A 20,577-nucleotide genomic window follows, 5' to 3' on the forward strand; every position below is an offset into this window, starting at 1 on the left:
ACCATGACTCTCTAAGAGTATCCAAGAATTGATTGAAGATGTTATAGGAGTTCAGAAACAAGAGGCTACCATGCCTCAAAAAACTCTCAAACTACATTGGACAAAATTGTTCACTTGTATTTTAGTTTGCTCTAGGATGTATTTTATTTAAAATAGGCTGAAAAATTTACACAGAAACAAAGTTTTCCTCCACTCTGGGACAGCTGACCTATGCCTGTTCTCTGGCAGAGTCCAACCATGAAAAGTGGCGAGACTCTTGTTGAAAGTCATGTGACTTCTTAATAGCCTACATGGAAGCAAATGTACTTTGAACTTACAGCACATAAGGTAATAGGCTGGGATGGTAAGGGTGTGGTGGTATTGGCTGCTGTGATCGGTATCTGCTGCGCCCTGTGAGTCTTCGAGGCATAAAAGGTGGGTAAGGCTGCAAGAAAGAAGAAAATAAGCTTCAATTGGAACTTGCAGAACTGGAACTTGTGTCCAGTTCTGTGCTCCCCAGCACAAGACAGACACGGGCATACTGGAGAGAGTCCAATGAAGGGCCACTAAGATGGGACTCGAACATCTCACATATGAGGAAAGCTGAGAGAGCTGGGACTGTTCAGGCTGAAGAAGAGAAGGCTCAGGGGGACCTTATGAACTTCCAAAAATATCTGAAGGGAGGGTACAAAGAAGACTGAGCCAGGCTCTTTTCAGTGGTACCCAGTGACAAGACCATAGGTAATGGGCACAAACTGAAACACAGGAGGCTCCATCTGAACATAAGGAAACACTTCTTTATCGTGACGGTGACTGAGCACTGGCACAGGTTGCCCAGAGAGGTGGTAGAGGTTCTCTCCTTGGAGATAGTCAAAAGCCTCCTGGACATGGTCCCAGGCAACCGGCTTTAGGTGACCCTGCTTGAGGACAGAGATTGGACCAGATGACCTCCCTTCCAACCTCATACAGTCTCTGCGATTCAACATTTTGTTTTCTTAATCAATGAAATCTGAATATTAAATCCACTTTTAATAAAGCATTATTTAAAAAATCCAGCCTCTGCTCAAATCCAAAAGAACCCAGCCTCAGTTTGAAATGATTCCCATTGCTAACATGCAATTGCACCATTCCATGTGAAAAGTAGTAATATACAAGAGAAATCCTTGCAAGGCCTTCTGTGCTTAGTCTACATACAGGCTGCTTTGGGAAAAAGGACTTCAACTGCTGACTCTCTTGTAAATATAAACCCCCAGGCTTTAGGCCTGGTGCTATTGTGTAAGCTTGTGTACAAGAGGTTGAGTAAAGAAGCCTTTTAAAAAAAAATTATTTTAAAAAAACCCAAGTCTTTTAAAAAACAAACTTTTAAGCAGTGGTGTATATTTACATTTATGCTAAAGAAGGGCTGAAGCCTTTCAAGTGTACGTGCAGATTTTAATTGGTACCAGTTTCTGAAGCTGGACAATGCTTAGAGAAAATCAAGCCCAAAGGTTCAATGTATTCTTTCCTTGGATAAATCAGGGCTTTTTTGTTGTACTTTTTTTTCATTTGCATGCTAAGACTTTACTTGTATATTTAAGCTTTCATTGTAATTGTTCAAAATTCCTTGCATTTTCTACTAAAACGGGGACATACATGCTATGTACTTTTTTTTCCATAAAGTGGAAATTTCCATAAATTTCCACTTAAATGCAAACTATATTTGCCCAGAAATAGTCAAAGTATTAGAAATTTTTTTAGTAATTTTTAAAACTGAAATTCATTACCACTGTTGAACTCATATTTTGCAAGGCCTTGCGATTGTTTTTTTGAAACAAAGAATGCTTAAAGTCTTTACTAACATGTTTTGATTCTTCCATGCTTGAAATTTAAGAAAATGCGAAAGCCCGACACCACCGATGACTAAGCTAAAACTCCCTAAGTTTACAATGGAAAGATTATTAATAGGTAGCCATGGTTATACATTAAATTTACATATGAATATAATCACAGTGCAAAAGAGCCAGGGTCTTTCTCTTGACGTTAAGATCTCAAACTAGACGTAGCAAATAACAATTTTACTGCTTTGTGAATTCTGCAATCCAAAAATATAATTAGAAACTCTTGTCTTCACTGAATGAGAATTAGAAATACAGCTATTCCATCATAAACTTAATATAAATAAAATTTTGTAGAGAATCAAGACTGCTTTATAAAAGACTGTATGAATATTTGTAATACACCCCTATTCTACTCCTCAGTGATACAAAACCCAGAACTGAAGCATCAGAGAACACAAATGCTATATAACGTGCAAAAACTGGTATTTTGTTCCTAATCTATCTTAGAGACTGAACTTCAAAATCAAGAAAGTCTCACTCCAACCAAGATGTTTATGATTAGACTGTAATTCATCTAAGAAGCATACTGAATAAAATGCAAGCAGTTTATAGTTCTTAAGTGTCTTTATCTCCAGAGTGTCTCATAGTGACTCAAAACTTCATTGAAAATCTGCATACCTTTAGTTTAACAATGAGCTGAACATTTTTTTTTTTTAAATGGTGAAGACTTATTTGAACCTTTATAAAAACTGCAGCAAGCATTTAACAAGCATTGTGTGATTTCAAGGAGATTAATTAAAGAGAAGCTATCTGTATATTCTATAGTTACAAGAACAAAATTTCATTCTCATTTAAAATTTTAAATAACAATATGCCTCTAAAACATTCTGTCAACCTCATGCACAGGTCAAACATTAAAAAAAATTCAGAGCCTATACCTGACTTCTAGTTATTTCTTCAAGCATTGCACAGACAGGAGAGGTTTTTTAAACCCCCCCCCCCCAAAAAACCATGTAAAACAACAACAACAAAAGACATCTCAGCACTAACAGAATTGCAGACTGAAGTGTACCACAAGATCCTAGAGGTAGCACGGATACTGGACACACCACAGAAGCATAACATTCAGCACAGACTTGATTATCCTGCACCAAGTTTAATTTTTTTTTTGGTGCTGCTGCAGTTGAACTGCCTGTAGATCCCCATAAAGTTGACTATAACGTGGTGCAGTCTAAATTATGGAAGCACTCTATACAACTGCTTGCCTGCAAATTGCAAACACTCTGGAGAAGAACTATTTTTAAAGTATTCTAGGTTTCCTGACTTGTGGAAACAACGTACGATGAAGAATTAGCTAAAAGTGACAGCATCTTTTCTAAACTCTACTAATTACTTTCTGCAGTAGAAGTCCTGGACTGTGTGGCAACATGGAATGTTTTCTAAGTAACTGCTATGATGCTCTGTTACTAGAAATCATTTGCTGATATCACTAAGTCACCCTTAACTTGATTAAAACAAGCTTAAAGATGTATGCAGCTATAACCACTGTATGCAGCTATAGCAAATAATGGAATACAACTGCAAGAAGTGACATTTTTCAACAAAAATCAAAAATGTTAATGCAGCACTAACAAGAATGTAGCACAGAATACTTACTACACCAAATGACACCTCCTGGTGTAAAGGATCATGAGCTAAGAATTGGAGCGGAGCTGAGGGAGGTAATGTTGCTGGATGGGATGAGGGAGGGTATGTAAAACTTCCTACAGGAAGATGTTCTCCAAGCAGTTCTACTTCATTTTCTATCCTTTGAAGTGGCTAAAAAAAAAAAAAAAAAAAAAAAAAAAAAGAGATAGGCTTTGTTGCAATAGTAGAGATGCAATTTTTCCCCAATAAAGAACCGCAATCCCAGTGGTATATTCTGAGCTGCTGTGATCAATTTCATAGGGTAAAAAAATTTAAAAAATTACAGGTATAATTGTACTCAGTTTCATATAATAACTCTGTGAATAATTCCTGTGTCATTAACCAAAAAGCAAAGACAACACTACACATTTGATATAAATTCACCTTTTCCAGCTAGCCATGCTTACAGACCAGGAATTTATGCGATCTAGCAAATATAGGAGTGGCTGTAATTTCCTGTGTCTTGCATTTTTCAGGACAAATATTTGCTCTCCTTCTTGCCAGGCTGCTCTCACTGTACAACTATGCGAGAGAAAAAAATAAACAACCATAGACAAGAACTGAAATTGTGCCAGAAAATCTGAAAAGTGGAGAGGAAACATGGCAACTCCGTTGGATTAAACTGCTAATGATATTCAGTAATCAAGCAGATGTCTTCCTAGGAAGGTCATGCAAGTAGCCCTACCAAGAACAACGCAGTCCAGAGGTTTCAGAAGCATGAGTTTCCAGTTCAGTATTATAATCTAGTCAACTGTAGCACATCATTCAGGCCCAGAAGTGCTCAAGAAATAATCAGGAATTGTCATTGTTTCACTAATACACCTTTCTGTTCCTGACTCTGAATTCCACCATTTCAAAGCCACCTTGTGGAACTAAAGGAATATTTGTTTCCCTGTTATGCAGAGCAAACTGTAAACACAATGTATTCTTAAACCACTAAGACAGAAGGTTTTTCTGCCAGAGCTGAAAGTTGACAGGCAAGCCTAGTCAATAACCGAAGTAAGCAACGCAAGCTAAGATCTGAGCCCATACATTTTCTAAAGGAAAGTCTTGTAAAGATTACCACTGAAAAGCATATTTTCCCAGCTGTTATCCCATCATCATAACAAAGTGATTAAACTCTGTATACACCGGAGGCATGGCATACAGAAGTCTCAGCGTTGTTTGTAACAATGAAGCTGTTTTCTATTTCTGCATTCCTGAAATACTGGCACCTTCTAGTCAGAGGGGCAAACAAATGAACATGAGTATACAGATAACTCTACAGCAAGAGCTGTAGGCCAGAATTGAAAATCTAATTTCCCCCCAAATCCGAAACAGGGTCACATTTTCCCATGTTTGCATAGTCCGTATCACTAATGCAAGTCTGCTTATCAGAGGGCACCAATAACTTTTGTAAGCGGGGGCAGAAAAAAAAAAAAAAAAAAAGGAGAAAGTGAGACTGTAGGCTCCTGAATATGTCTGGATGTCCTAAGGTCATTATGTTCTAGGAAAAGCACTGGTCATTTAAAAATTAACTGAGAAGTAACACAAAAGAAGCATGTAATGAAAGTAACATTCTCTGTTCTCTTCTCTCTCTGCTAAGCTTGTCTCTAAGACCACTTCTGCACTACAGAACCTCCTCTAGATTCTCTTCTGCTTCCTGAGAAAGAAATGGCTGAAGGAATAGCTATTGAAGCAAATATACATCTTTTTGACAGAAGGCCTATGGAAAAATAGCACAGACAACGGCTGATGAAATCTGAAGGGAAACATAGCGAACTTTAACATTATTTTTTCATCTTCACTCTAAGTAGTTACAGACTTGCTAAGGAAGCATAAGTGCAAAAACCTATTACTTTAAACAAAATCCTTCTGTTTCCTCAATCAGGCATCAGCACTATTTGCCCGTGCAGCCCCACCAATTCTATGGAGAGGGTGGTAAGAAGCATTACTTACCGACCGTGACTGCTGTGCTTGGAAAGGAACAAATTGTCCTGGAGGAGGCAAGTGAGGAGGGTGGTGTGGAGAGATATGAGGAGGATGCAAAAGAAATGGATCACTAGAAATGAGGGGTGGAAAAGCTGCATATGGTACAGGTAGGTGCTGGACTGAGCACGCCTGGAGCATCTGAAATAAAATGAAAACAAGATATTTTTCTCTCTAACACAAACGCTTCCTACAGAACATCCTACGTTTATTATGGAAAAATATCATTAAAACAAAGCAGTTCTCTTGCCTCCTTAGAAAAACCTCCAAAACACACAAAAATAGTAACTCATTCAAATACACAAGCGAAGTGATTAGTACAGAACAGGCTCTAGAAGTACCAGTGTGACATTTGCAAGGTGCAAAGTAGCTCTCACTTCTCATGAAGTCAGTGGGAGCAAGGATTTTCAATACTCCAGTATTAGACAGACTCCTAAGTGATAAGCAGATATATTTATCCCGTTAATTTTATTTTTCCCACACATTACCTCCAAAATGACATGCCAAAGCAATGGCTTTGCAACCATTTTAAGCTCTAGATGGAGCTGAGGAACTCCCAGCTGTCAGACTGTGCCTTAAAACCTCTGTTGCCTCATCTACTAAGAATAATTCATTAGCTCTGCTCAATTCTGCACTTGGAGGGAAGCCCCATGCTCTGAAGGCAACTTCCTAAATGACAGCTACTGTGGGAAAAAGCCCTTTTTCTCTCCTCTTTGAAATTCATCACACAAAAGCAACTTGGGGCACTAAAGTTTGAATGCTAAAGTGATGAGGGCACTGGAGAGGAGCAGGAATGCGCTTTGTGGAAGTGTTCAGTTTTACTTCCAATTCTAGATATGAAGAAGCAAGAAAACCTGCATTCTCTTTTTCTTGCTTTTTGATCCACCACCAGAATGGCATTTCTGTTACATTTTTGACAATTAAAAGAGCAATTAATAAGACACTTGTTATCAAACCTTCAAAGAAAGAGGACCCAGTTCTGACCTCTTTTTTCTTTTCAGTCATGTCATGAAACATATATTGTGCATACCAACTATAATGGCACAAAATGGTAAAGAGATCTAGTTTAACACCAGATTACAGTAGTGGAAGTGGAACTAGCACCTCAATTTACTGTGATCATGACCAAACATAAATCTTTACATGCACTGAAACAGTCACAGACTACTTTGATCTGACTACTGTTTTTTCTTAAATGCTGACATTCTTCACCCTCAGCTACATCATTTTTCTAGAAAAGAAATACAACAGGCAAGTGTTTCTATTGTTAAAATACATTTTAAATCGTATTTTACTAAATTGAAAGCTGTTCTCCAAAAGAACTGAAAATAAATTTGCAGGTAGAACTTCACATAGTGTTCTTTGAAACAAGAGGTACTTTGGGGAACATATTGGAATAGGTTTCATCCCAAGATTCTGTGTGGTAAGGATTACTAGCTCAAATATATGTTTGGAACTCTCTGTGCTATGCCCATGGCACTTTTTAAGTTAGAGCAAATGAGCTGCATTATCTTTCAAGTGGAAAGAAATAAAAACTACCTGTTTATTCATTCAGGCTTTTGAAAAACTTCTGTTGTTTGAACATATGCTTCCAAGAAGTTTTAAAACCAATGAAGGTACTTCATAAATTACATTTATTTATTTTATAGTTACACATGCAGTGAGAGACACAAATATTGTGAAAGTAACAAAAGGATACTTGGCAGTTCACAGATGAAAGTGGCGAGCAAGCTGACATGCTGGAGGCAGGGCTACCTTTCATATGTACTTTTATAGGCTGGAGAAATTAGCTGACAGGAACCATGTGAAGTACAACAAAGACAAACTGTGAAGTCTGGCACTGGGAAAGAGTAACTACATGGAGCAGGATATTTTGAGAGTGACTCGTTGGTGAGCAGATTTGCAGAAAAAAAAGTTGGGTTCTGGTGGACACATCGAATAGGAGTACACAAGAGCCACAGTGTACTCCTGCAGTCAAAAAGCCCTACTGCACACTGGGCTGCATTACTAAGAACGTAACTAGTGGGTCCAGTGAAGTGATTCCACCTCCCTGTTTGGAACTTGTAAAACTCTTATCTCAGGTCCTGTGTAGTTTTGGCCTCCCTAGTGCCAAAGACAGACACTGACATACTGAAATGAGTCCACTGAAGGACATGATAACCAGGAACTTGGAGCACACTGCATAAAAGAATAGGCTGCAGAACGTGATTTGTTCTGCCTTAACAACAGAAAGCTAAGCGTTAAGATCTTATCACTGTCTTCAGCTATTTCATGGGAGTGGATAGGCAAAACCTGACTACTCCTTTAGGGGCAAAGCGAAAGGACAAGGACCAATGGGACCAAGTTGCAGCACAGAAAATATACAGAAGAAATTCTTCACCACAAGGATAGTCAAACACTGGAGGGGAGGCTCAGAGGGGCTGTAAAATCTCCATGCTTGGAAACTCATACTGCTGTTAGCACGTGACCATTGGACGACCTCCAGAGTCCCCTTCTAACTTACATTATTCCTCAGTTCTGTGACATAACAGAAGAAAGCATGAAGTTGGCCTACTGATGTTACATAAACTCAACCTCACTTCTTTATATTAACTTGTACTGCATCAATTCTCTCAACACAATTAACTGTTGTACATTCAGTCCAAACAACCTGGTCAGAGCTTTACTCCTGTAAATATTTAAAGGTCAGCTGCATTCTTGAATTATAAAACATTCTATGAATTTCACACATAATATACTTGTTCAAAGCAGCAGGTAAGATTATTAGTATCTGTTGTTTCAATTTCCCTAAGCCCCAATACGATTTTAGCTTTTTCTCTGTTGTTGTCTCTTATGACATACTGCTTTCTTGCCCTGCTGAAGTTACTATGCAAGTATTGTTCCAGTCACTAGGTAGCCAGTCTAAGATTGCTTTGCTCCACTAACACCACCATTAAACAGAAGAAAAAAGTTGTCTCTCATACTGCCTCAGGGATACACACCGACTGATGTAACAGATTTTCACCAATTTGAAAGGTAAGGGGAAATAATCACCCCAAAATATCCCAGACTGGCCAGCAGTATGCTGCAGACCTTGTTTTCTCTCATGGGCATAAATGGCACCTGGAAAAGATGAATGTAAACTACCCTCACTCTTCAACGAGCAGCTTAAGGAATAGGTGGTCACATCAAGGGTTCTGTTTCAGTGTCACAGGCTTGTTCATGTCCTCAGGTCACAGAATGTGCAAAATGAGTTACACACTGCTGGCAAAGACCAATGTTTATACCAGTATTATAAACTGTTACTGGGCAATATATAAAATATTTATATATGATATTACAGACTTATACTAGAAAAAGGAGGGGTGGGGGAAACTGTGACTTCCAGCAGGTTCTGCAACCTTCATTTGTACAGCTGAAACTTCTTGGGGTACACTTCTTCAGCTCTGGTGCCTGTTAATGACAAAATTTCCACAGAACGGTAGCATCACAATGCCATGACCTGGAAAGTGGTATCTCTGAGCTGATACATAAATATTTCTGAGAAAACAGTTCAATTTCATTTGAATTTAAAGCTCACAAATTAGCCAGTCAAGGCACTTCATTATACTCCCAGAAAGGTACATAGAGAGATCATTATTAAGGAATATTTTGATTCCTTTCATGAAAGCATTTTGAGATGAAAGAGCCCATCTCAGCTTTTAGGTATCTTTCAGGATCTTATTATTTCTCAGAAGAAAACTGACTGTGGAATATCAGACCTTTTTCTGTATAACCAATCCCTGAACAAGGTCTCTACTCAGTTTTTTTTTTCTAGGTGAGCTGCATAATAAAGCCTTAGAAACCTTCCTCTCTAAAAGTAAGCAGAGTAACTGCTGATCGAAGCCAGTTCCTAAACTAGCACTTAGTTTGAATTAAAAAACATCAGGACTCTATACAATCATACTCTATAAAGACAGTAGGTAAGTACCATATGCTTACCAGCTGTAAGGCTACACGGCTATGCACTGCGATCTACCACAGAGGAAAAAAACCTGGCTATTTCCAACACCATTAAAGCCACAGACACTGAAGCTCCAAGGTGCTGTTCCTATGTCTAGGATTGAAGCTGGTGTAATTATGGAGACCCACTTACTGGGGGAGGCACACTGCAAACTGGTAGATGCTGCCCACTGAAAACCCCTGAGCACCCTGGGACCTGCTGCGTGCTGCAGGCTGGGATGTGCTGGCCCGTGCAAAGTGGTATCCCATGTGAAGCCACCGTTGTCACTGTGTATGAGACAGGAACTGTACCTTGGTGAATCTGCAGCAAAAGCAAAAAAAAAATTAATAACTTACCGTAAACTCCTAAGTGTTGTACAGAATGATGAGTAAGATAACAAGTTTTTGCCTACATATCAGAAAAAAAAAATACATACAGTGAAGGTGTAAAAGGAGGCACATGCTTGTAATTGCTGTTCATTAAAATATTCTTCTCAATGGAATATTACTTACTGATCACCAGTTTCTGGGCAAGGCCAAAAGGTAGCTCTCAGCTTAAAATGTTAAAACTTCAAAGGCACCTTAGAGTCACTCAGAAGCATCTCAGACTCTATCAAGCCTGCCCCTCCAACTCTAAGGATAGTCCTTACATAATAAGAAGGCAGTAACTCCCACATAAAATCTAATCTGAGAGTAGCTAAAGAATCTTCGCAACTCTGAAAGGACTGATTCAATAATAACTCAGAGCCCTGTATCTTTAAAGAACAGTAAAATGGTGTAGAATTTCTTTCTTCCAAAGAAACCAATCTCACTGTCAGACCAACACTCAAGCTAAGTCTCCTAACCTAAATGTAACAGAACAACTAACCAGAAAGCTGAAAAGGAAAAGTAAACATGACTAAGCAGACCCTAAGTATCCACATTTATATTAGGAAACAGACCCACATAACCCAGTTTTCTAGCTAGTGATACTCGCTAGAATTTAACCATCAAACTAAGATCCAAAAGTATTCTGGACCTCAAAACCACTTGATTTATTTTTTTTTTTTGTTTTAAACACTAAACAAGAACTATCTGATGCTTTAACAAAACTGAAAAGGCTTAAGTGTCAGGGAGGATGGATTAATAAAAAGTAATTATATTTCAAGGAAACTCCCCCTTCCTTCATGATCTGCTAAAATGGAACTAGCTTGCTTAAATGTAGTAAGTAAGAACAGCCCATTAGGGAGGTGAGAACGCATAAGGACAGTTAACTTACTGAACTGGTAGCAGTCATAGGCAGAGGCCAAAAGAGAACACAGATTACTGAACAGAATTTAAAGTCTTGACCTGTATATCACTAATGACAGAAACCAGTCTCAGGAGAGACACTGAATTTGACCCAGTTCTGGCTTGGGTACAAAGGTCGGGCATACAGTGCAATGCTGGGTGTGAATCTGAAATGTTACTGTTCAGAGTAATAATAAAAAATGACCTCTCAAAATGGTTATGTCCCTGAAATATAAAACATCACCACGGAGGACCTCGGTCTGGATACACTGACATCTGATCATAGATGGTCCTCGGAAGTTAAGAGGCAGTGGGACGGAAAAACTGTTTATCCAGGCTTGTCATGATATAATCTTGCAACATAAAGCAAGAGCATGATTTGAATTTTTGAGATGCTGCAGCATTAAAACTGTTCTCCAACATGTAAGGTTGTGAGATGGCTAGAATGGCATTAACTTCCACCCTTTGCACTTGGACCCAAATGCAAATACTTCCCTGCTGAGAACTGCTCTGCACACTTAATACAACACACCAGTGGTAGGCAGCCGCACTGAATGCAAACCAGTTTTTAAGCAGGGATGTTAGAGTTGGATTCTATGCAGTTTGAGAAGTGGACATCCAGAAAATCAGTTTTATTTCCCAGTTCAAGACCAGGTAGTAACTAACGTACTTGTGCTGCAGCCTGCTGATTTAACTACAAACCACAAAAAAGGTTACCTCCATAGGACAACCTCTTTTACAGGTCCGCAATTACACAATTCTATACAACTGCTGTTGCAGAGAGGAATTATTTACTTTCTGGACCAACGACATATTTAATTTTTTCATGTTATTTAAGGAGGAGTTTATTAGGCTTGGATGTCTTATTTGGTCACGTGACAATGCTATCATAAGTTCTGCTGTGATGTAGGCAACCAACTACAGGCACTGTAAATTCCACTTCTAAATAACGTATTTTAACTACTTAAAGACTCATAAGCTAAGGGAGGTATTTCACATGAAACAGAATAAATTTTTAATTATCATATCACATCTTTATCACATTAAATTAACTTCAGAAGCAAAACAACTGCATTTCAAAGGTTTGAGCCAGAGGCCGACAGAACTATGCCAGTAAACGCATTGTCAAACTGTTAAATATCAATCTTCCTTATTAATTAAAGTGGAATTCCTTTTTTTTCCACCGCCTACTGCAGGGCTCCATATACGAATAACATTCAACAGGAAAAATGCCCTGTAAGAGGGCAAGTAGAATTTGCTGTTACGTGATTTTCATTGTCAGCTAATTTGGGGAGAAGAGGGATCTTGAAGATTTGTGGAAAAACAAATCAACCAACCAACCAAAAAAACAAACCCCACATCTTTCAACACCCTTCTGTTTGCACTCTAAAAGTCTTACCTGATCGTGTATGTCAACCATCACTGCATTCTGCTGTGGTGGGTGAGCAGCTGGGTGCAACATACGAGGAGATACATTTGGCGGGTGAAAGGCTCGGGGCTCTTCTATTGCTTGCTGCTGTCCATAGGAGAGATGGTGATAGTTTTCATCCTGGCTAATGGAATTATGTCTAGACAAACGATCTCGCCTTGTTCTCTGACGTCGAACAGGAGGACTGGAAACGCATCAAAAAAGTTAAGAGATTATATAAATGACAAATCCTTCTTAGTAACTTAAACCACAGGAGAATCGAATAGCATGATTTTTTTTATGCCGGAAAATTTTACTAGAACAGGTTTATTAGATTGGAGTAAAACTTCTTACTGAAAAAACTACTGAACACCTTAGAGATGACACTTTTTTCAGCATAAAAGTCTTAATAGAGCATAGCTTAATACTGCAAAAGAAACTAAGAGAAGAACTCTTACATAAACACTAACCTGTTAAAAAAACTGCACTAGGATTGCCAGGACAAATACTCAGTCAAGACAGCAAACTTCCAAGAGACTTCCATACGTTTATTCTAGGTAAAAATCCTTCACACGATCACAGATTTCCCCAGGGTCCTTGCTCCAAGCAGGGCACAGAATGGTTGCTCACTTAGTGGTAGCAGACAAAGCAGTAGACTCCTCTGAAGAAACATTAATTTTTCACGTCTCATATGTTCGCTAAATAACTGAGTGCCTCACAGAATTGTCCCCAGAAGATCCCAGGAAATTGTGATTGTGGTAATCTTTCTTTTTCACAGCGCAGAACTATTGTGTACATTGAATTAGACCACCACAACCACTTTGTTTGAGCAACTGATAGGATTTGATTATGTATTCTTATATAATTGTGTGTATGTACCAAGAAGAGCTGCTACTATCTTGAGCTGAGACTTCTGTAAATCAGAGACCAGTGGCTCAGGTTCAACACTGAGAAAACTACGTACACACAAGTAATAAACTCACTATTAGAAGTTTTGATTAAGTGATTTCTCATTTATTTGGAAGTGGAAAGAACTGAAAGCACAAAGCCATCCCTCAGGACTTTCAATACATGCCCTCCAACCTCCACAACCCATAAATTACAGGTCCCAGAGGCATCAGCGAATTAAAGCTGCACGGGAAGAAATGGATTCCCACTTATGGAAAAGGCTGAAGGAACCAAACCGCAGAGAGTAGAGGAGAAGGGTCTGCAACCGCTAGAACATATCCTCTCAAACAGTGTGTGGAAGAGAACTTAAAGATTCTTCACTCTCACTATTCCCATTGCTCTTACCAAATAAAAAAATCAAATAAACATGAAACCTAGCAAATCCTAGACATTCCTCAAGTTAAGTCCAACTTTTGTGCTGCGTCAGACAGACTTACTCTGGGGAAGGAGGAGCACACTACCAGCTACTCAGAAGCTACTGTGACTGTGTGATACAATGTCTCAAGCCACTATTTTTCTGTCCTACTTCACAGGGACATTATGCCATTATAGCCTTTCTTAGAACTGAAACAGATCTAATTCACAAGTCAGATAGAAGGCATAACACCAGATTATAACGCAGCATTCTTAAAATAAACAACAACAAAAATGCATAGCCTTCTTCATCTTTAGAAATTACCATGTCAGAACATACAAGCTCTGTTTTCTTCTAAGCACTGAGAACCTAAATTTACAGTCTTACTAATGTATGTCTTAATTCCAGTCTGGTTTCCCAGAGTTTTCATGGCACTCTCCATCTCTGTATTACAAGTATGACACACCTGTTACATTCTCGTTAGATAGAACTGGTATATATGATTTCTAACCACAGAGCTATTAATGCAAAAGAAATTTTATTTTTCTGAAGTACTAAGGTTGCTTTAAAGTTGCTATTTCCTGCTACGAAACAGCAATGCTCTGAATACTTTAACATAAAATGGCCATGTGAGGATTTGGCAGAGCTGCAAGAATAGAGGAAAGTTACAAAAAAAGACAGCTCCAATGCTTTGGAAAAATAAGAACACAAATTCTCTAACTGCCACCAGCACACAGACAAGGTAACTTCTCATAAAACTACTCTTACCCCTGTCTTTGTTAAAAGGTTTGGCTTTATTTTTCTATGAAACCCAAATTACAAAAAAGCACAGCCAGCAAAAGCTGGAGAAACTTCTGCAGTGATTTTTTTAAATGAATGGAGTATCACTCTCTTGAAAAAACAAAACTGGATTTTTTCCTATGCAGTTATAAACTAAGTTTCATTCAGCAAAATTCAGAGCATCCAGATACATAGCATGTAGAACGTGCTTCCTTAATTACTGGAAATGACTTCAGAAGAATTATCAAAACGTGGGTCTAAACTATTATTTAACATCAGTAATGAACTTGTGCTTGGAGTACTTAAACATTCACAAAAAGCCTCCTCTGGTTCTATAAGCATAGCATAAACATGGTAAATGCCCAGTTAAAACAAAGAGGTAAGACGGAATTGGTGAAAAAATTGCAGGAATTCCTACCCTCAGGTAGGAATAGCCACCAAAAGTTATCCACAACTGCACAGTATGTATTTACAGATCTTAGTATTTTCTAACAAGGGTGATTTCTTTGCAGTAACATATTCTTAAATCCTGTTAGTTCAGAACTACATTCAAGACAAGGAGGAAAGGAAGCACAGATGAAAGGTGAGGCAGCAATGGTACAGGACAGCACCTGAAGAACAGAACAAAGGAATTCCAGTCAGAAATTCAGCTTCATGTGGGCCCAACTTAAATGCCTCTATGCAAATGCACCTCACATGGGGAATAAGCAAGAGGAGCTAGAGATGTGCGCACACCTAAGGGGCTATGATCTTATTGGCATCACAAAGACATGGTGGGACGGCTCCTATGACTGGAGTGTTGTAATGGAAGGATACAGGCTCCTTAGGAAGGAGAGGCATGGAGGACAAGGAGGGTCTGTCGCCGGCTATGTCAATGTCCAGCTGGGGTGCATGGAGCTCTGCTTGGGGATGGATGAGGAGCCAACCGAGAGCTTATGGGTCAGGATTAGAGGGAGGGCACAGACAGGAGACATTATAGCGGCAGTTTGCTACAGGCTGCCTGACCAGGAAGGCTGAGTGGATAAGGCCTTCTATACATGTTCACAAGCCCTAGTCGTAATGGGGGACTCCAACAACCCTGATATCTGTTGGAAGGACAACACACATTGCACAAGCAATCCAAAAGGTTCCTGGAATGCATTGATGATAATTTCCTTCTCCAAGTGACAGAGGAGCCAACGAGGAGAGGTGCTATGCTGGACCTTGTTCTCACCAACGAGGAGGGGCTGGTGGGGAACTTGAAGCTCAAGGGCAGCCTTGGCTGCAGTCACCATGAAATGGTGGAGTTCAAGATCTTTAGAGCAGTGAGAACAGTGCACAGCGAGCTTGCTACCCTGGACTTCAATAGAGCAGACTCTGGTCTTCAGGGAACTGCTTGGTAGAGTACCATGGGATAAAGCCCTGGAGGGAAGAGGGGCCCAGGAAAGCTGGTCAATATTCAAGGATCACCTTCTCCAAGCTCAGGAGCAGTGCATCCCAATGAGGAGGAAGTCAGGCAAAAATGCCAGGAGGCCTGCATGGATGAACAAGGAGCTCCTGGACAAACTCAAAGAAAAAAAAAAAAAAAAAGGAAGTCTACAGGAGAGTGGAAACAGGGACAAGGAGAGTGGAAACAGGGACAAGGAGAGTGGAAACAGGAACAGGGACAAGTAGCCTAGGAGGACAGAGAAATTGTCTGAGCAGCCAGGGATCAGGTTAGGAAAGCCAAAATCCTGATAGAATTAAATCTGTCTAGGGACACCAAGGGCAACAAGAAGAACTTCTATGGGTATGTTGGTGATGAAAGGAAGATTAGGGAAAATACAGGCCCTTTCCAGAAGCAAATGGGAGACCTGGCTAGACAGGATATGGAGAAGGCTGAAGTACTCAATGACTTTTTTTGCCTCAGTCTTCTACCAGCAAATGCACCAGCCACACCGCTCAAGTCATAGGAAGCAAAGGCAGCAACTGGCAGAATGAAGAACCACACATTGTATGAGAAGATCAGGTTGGAGACCAACTAAGGAACCTGAAGGTGTACAAGTCCATGGGACCTGCTGAGATGTATCTGCCGGTCCTGAGGGAACTGGCAGAAGAAGTGGCTAAGCTACTATCCATCATATTTGAGAAGCCATGATAATCTGGCGAACTTCCTACTGACTGGAAAAGGGGAAACATAAACATCATTTTCAAAAAGGAAAAAAAAAGGAAGACCTGGGGAACTACAGGCCAGTCACTTTCACCTCTTGAGCCCAGCAAGATCATGGAGCAGATCCTTCTGGAAACTATGCTAAGGCACATGGAAAAGGAGGCGATTGGTGACAGGCAACATGTCTTCACCAAGGGCAAATTGTGCCTGATAAATTTAGTGGCATTCTATGACAGGGTTACAGTGTTGGTGGATAAGGGAAAAGAAACTGACATCATCTAAAAGCAACTGACATCATCTACCTGGACTGTCCCACATGACATCCTTGTCTCCAAACTGGAGAGACATGGATTTGATGGGTGGACCACTTGGTGAAGAAGAAAATGACTCAATGGCCACACTCAAAGAGTTATGGTCAACAGCTCGATGTCCAAGTGGAGAGCAGTAACAAGTGGCATTCCTCAGGAGGTGGTATTGGGACCAGCGCTGTTTAACATCTTTGTTGGGGACATGGACAGTGGGACTGAGTGCACCCTCAGCAACACCAAGCTGTGTGGCGCAGTCAACATGCTGGAGGGAAGGGAGGCCATCCAGAGGGACCCTGACAGGCATGGTGCAAACCTCATCAATTCAACAAGGCAAAGTGCAAGGTCCTGCACCTGGGTTAGGGCAAGCCCAAGCACAAACACAGGCTGGGCAATGACTGGATTGAGAGCAGTCCCATGGAGAGGACTTGGGGGTGCTGGTGGATGAAAAACTGAACATGAGCCAGCAATGTGTGCTTGCAGCTCAGAGAGCAGAGAAACAGTCACATCCTGGGTTGCATCAAAAGAAGCATGGCCAGCAGGTCGATAGAAGTAATTCTTTCTCATCTCTGGCGAGACCCCACCTGCAGTACTGTGTTCAGCTCTGGGGTCCCCAGCACAAGAAAAACATGGACCTGCTTAAGCGGGTCCAAAGGAGGGCCACGAAGATTGATCATGGGGCTGGAGCACCTACCCTATGATGACAGGCCGAGAGATTTGGGGTTGTTCTGCCTGGAGAAAAGAAGGATCCGGGGAGACCTTATAGTTGCCTTCCAGTACTCACAGGTAGCCTATCAGAGAGATGGAGAGGGATTCTTTATCAGGGAGTGCAGTGATAGGATGAGGGCAATGGTTTCAAACTGAAAGAGGGTAGATTTAGATTAGATATTAAGAATAAATTCTTTACTGTGAGGGTGGTGAGGCACTGGAACAGGTTTCCCAGAAGTTGTGGCTGCCTCCTCCCTGGCAGTGTTCAAGGCCAGGTTAGATGGGGCTTTGAGTAACCTGGTCTAGTGGAAGGAGTCCCTGCCCATGGCAGGGGGGCTGGAACGAGATGATCTTTAAGGTCCCTTCCAACACAAACCATTCTATGACCCTGTCTTCACAATAACCCTGCAAGTTCACAATTCAATGTCTGTCATAAGTTTTTCAAGCTGTTCTGAGCACTGTGTATTTTGAATGCCATTGACTGAAAGCTTTCAGATTCACGGATTTGAAGCAAAGATACAAAACTACCATGTTTTACAAGTCTCTTGCCTCAAAACTAGCCCTGACTGACTATAGTTGACAAATTTGTGGAATCAGAAGAAAATCAGTTATATATTACTTAAGTCTAATATTTTAAATTAATGAAAAAGCAGACACTTCAGTTTTAGTACAAACAAGCCAAAGTATTTCTCAGAAGCAAACAGAAGGACAGCGTGTTTTAACTTGCATTAGATGACTCAGCATTTCTGAGGCAGAATGTGAGGCAATAAAAACTTGTGTTCTGGATAATTACTTAAACCAGAATAGTAAAGCAGTCTTTGCTTTTATGCTTTCCTACACTATCATCCATCCAGGTATCAGTTCAATCTCTAATCTTCCATGACCAGAGGAATTTACTGCAAAATCCCTGCTTTGAAAGGTTAATGAACCACAAGCTAAAACCAACATGAACAATCTAACTCCTATTATATGTGAATCACCCAGCATTTGACATTATTCTAACCTCCTCACTTGCCCCAGCTGGTATCCCTCATCTTTATTTATATTGTTTTTACACACGAAAATAATTGTGACTACAGTGAAAATTATGGTACTACATCAATAACTCTTAATACCTTTATAAGTACCCTGATGAGAAAGATTTTTCCTCACACTTTCCTAAATGCTTATCACTCCAGTGCAGAATGACAGAGAACCAAGCTCATAACTAAATATGTTAACAAGCACTCCTTTCCCTGAGTTGACCGTTCACACAAATTACAGGATGATGCACCAACCTGAATTACTTCTAGCAAATTTTCAGTTACAACTACAGTTAGTTATACCTCAAAGGAAATATTAACATGTCTACCATGTGATCTAGTCAGTGCTGCCTGAAATACACCTCCCTTGAGCCAAAATCAAGAATAAGAAGTTGTTTTGCAATCTACACAGCTGGCTTACCTCCTCCTGTTTCGTGCAGGTGTGTTGCATCGTTCCCCTGAGAACTGGTGTTGACTGGGTCGAGTCAAAGGAGGCTGCCTATTTGATGTCATCTCCCATGGTCGCATTGGTGATGATGGGGTTGGTGATGCTCCTGTATACTCGAAGACTGAATGTGAAAGGCGTTGTCGCTTGCGACTAGGACTGTCTTCGCTCTACGCCAGTGCAAAAAAACCAAAATAAAATGAAGATAAAACCCACCTCCAGGTGAGCGAATTACAATCCATACTTCAGTACTGCTTTGCAGCTAGTATTAGGAGTGACTGATTGAAGACCGCACTAAAACACCACAAAATTAAACACCTGCACGTGGTTGCCTATTTATTATCTTTATAACACAGGTTTGTGATGGCTCCCTAACCTCTACAAGAATTACCACCAAATTGTACTTTAGCAACATTCAAAGATAAAAATTCTAGCATCCATAGAAAAAACCAAAACTGTATCAAAAGAGAATAACATGAAGAAAATAAGGCATAAGCTATTTTACATCTCTCCTGCCCTAGCATTTACAGGCTACAGAAGCATGAAAAGATGTATAAGCACAGTCTTCACAACAATGGAATCCGTACTTGTCAGTAAGCAGATATCATACAGAGCTTTTGCTCTGCATTGTGTTCCTTTCCCATCAGGTCTGTACTTACACAGCTAATCAGACATTTGCTCTGTACTGCAGCCTATTTTAATACTGCTAGCTCAGCACAGAGGTGCTTCATCCTTCTTAGTATAGTGACGGTCACTGAAAAGAACATAATCTCAAAAAAACCTGATCACCAATCTCTGCTGAAGTCCTTGTACTTCACTAAAATTCTACTACTCTGTCAAAATTGTAACACATCATTCTGTTAACAAGCATAACAACTGAAAAATATAGAAAAATACAAGTTGTACTCTAGAGCTCACCAACTGAACACACAAAACTAAAAGCAACACATGCAACTACCACACTGGATCCATCCTGGAGTCCAAACATCACATAGATTTCTCTCACAGAACACTCATAATGCAAGCCAAATCGTAGTGTTTTGCTGCCCTCCAGCTTGCCCACTTGCTCCACTGCTTCCATTGCAGTCCACCATAGAGTTATTTCAATTAAACAAAGTTACCCCAAATTTGCATTTAATTGCATATGGCTGATGCAGAGAAAACTGAATTTGTCTGCAATGGCTTTGTATTACTAAACTACCGCTCTCAAGAGCCCAGTAATCCACTGAATGTTAGAAGTCTTATTTCAGATTCATTTGCAACTACTCTACGGACCTCTTCGGTTCTTAGCTTTACAAAGGCCTATCATTTTCTGAACACTATCAGTTACTTCTTGGTGGTTTACCACTGACATATAGCTTGTCCTCCAGCATTATTTCCAGTGCAAGCACATTCTTTTTTTAACATCTAAAAGTTTTGTCCAGGTGTTTAAGAGAAAAAAGATTTTTTTCCTCTCTTTTGACTTGTGGACATTTTTACTAAGTTCCACTCCTTTTCAGCCCCCTGCTTTCAAATAGTTTAACACAAATTGCCATTTCCCCCTACTGCACCTTATCTCAAGCAGTCACTAGTAATGATTAAGGAACAGAAAAAGGTCAAAACCAAACCGTCAAAACCAAACCAAAAAAACCCAACAAAAAACCCCAACAAAAGTATAAAGTAAATGGGGGCGTCCATTTTTAATTCTACATCTGTTAGATGTAGAACTATTAGCACGGTTTCCTTAGGGAAACAGGCTGATGATACATGTTGCTCAATCTCTTCTGAACTTCTTAATGAACTGCTCTTGGATTTTTGGA

General features: G+C 40.0%; 1 protein-coding gene across 1 annotated transcript in view; it reads right to left on the bottom strand.

The window, feature by feature from the left end:
* RNF38 (ring finger protein 38) overlaps window positions 1-20,577 on the bottom strand; it is a 123,045-nt gene that overhangs the window by 11,245 nt on the left and 91,223 nt on the right. Inside the window, exons 3-8 of the mRNA XM_086479107.1 lie at window positions 18,755-18,948; window positions 12,079-12,292; window positions 9,565-9,732; window positions 5,421-5,591; window positions 3,453-3,614; window positions 318-424 (exon numbers count right to left, since the gene is read on the bottom strand). Coding sequence (XP_086335233.1) covers window positions 318-424; window positions 3,453-3,614; window positions 5,421-5,591; window positions 9,565-9,732; window positions 12,079-12,292; window positions 18,755-18,948 — 1,016 coding nt within the window. The remainder of the gene's footprint in view (window positions 1-317; window positions 425-3,452; window positions 3,615-5,420; window positions 5,592-9,564; window positions 9,733-12,078; window positions 12,293-18,754; window positions 18,949-20,577) is intronic.

The sequence above is a fragment of the Leptosomus discolor genome, chromosome Z (assembly GCF_034619465.1).
Source record: "Leptosomus discolor isolate bLepDis1 chromosome Z, bLepDis1.hap2, whole genome shotgun sequence".
NCBI classification, from domain to species: domain Eukaryota; kingdom Metazoa; phylum Chordata; class Aves; order Leptosomiformes; family Leptosomidae; genus Leptosomus; species Leptosomus discolor.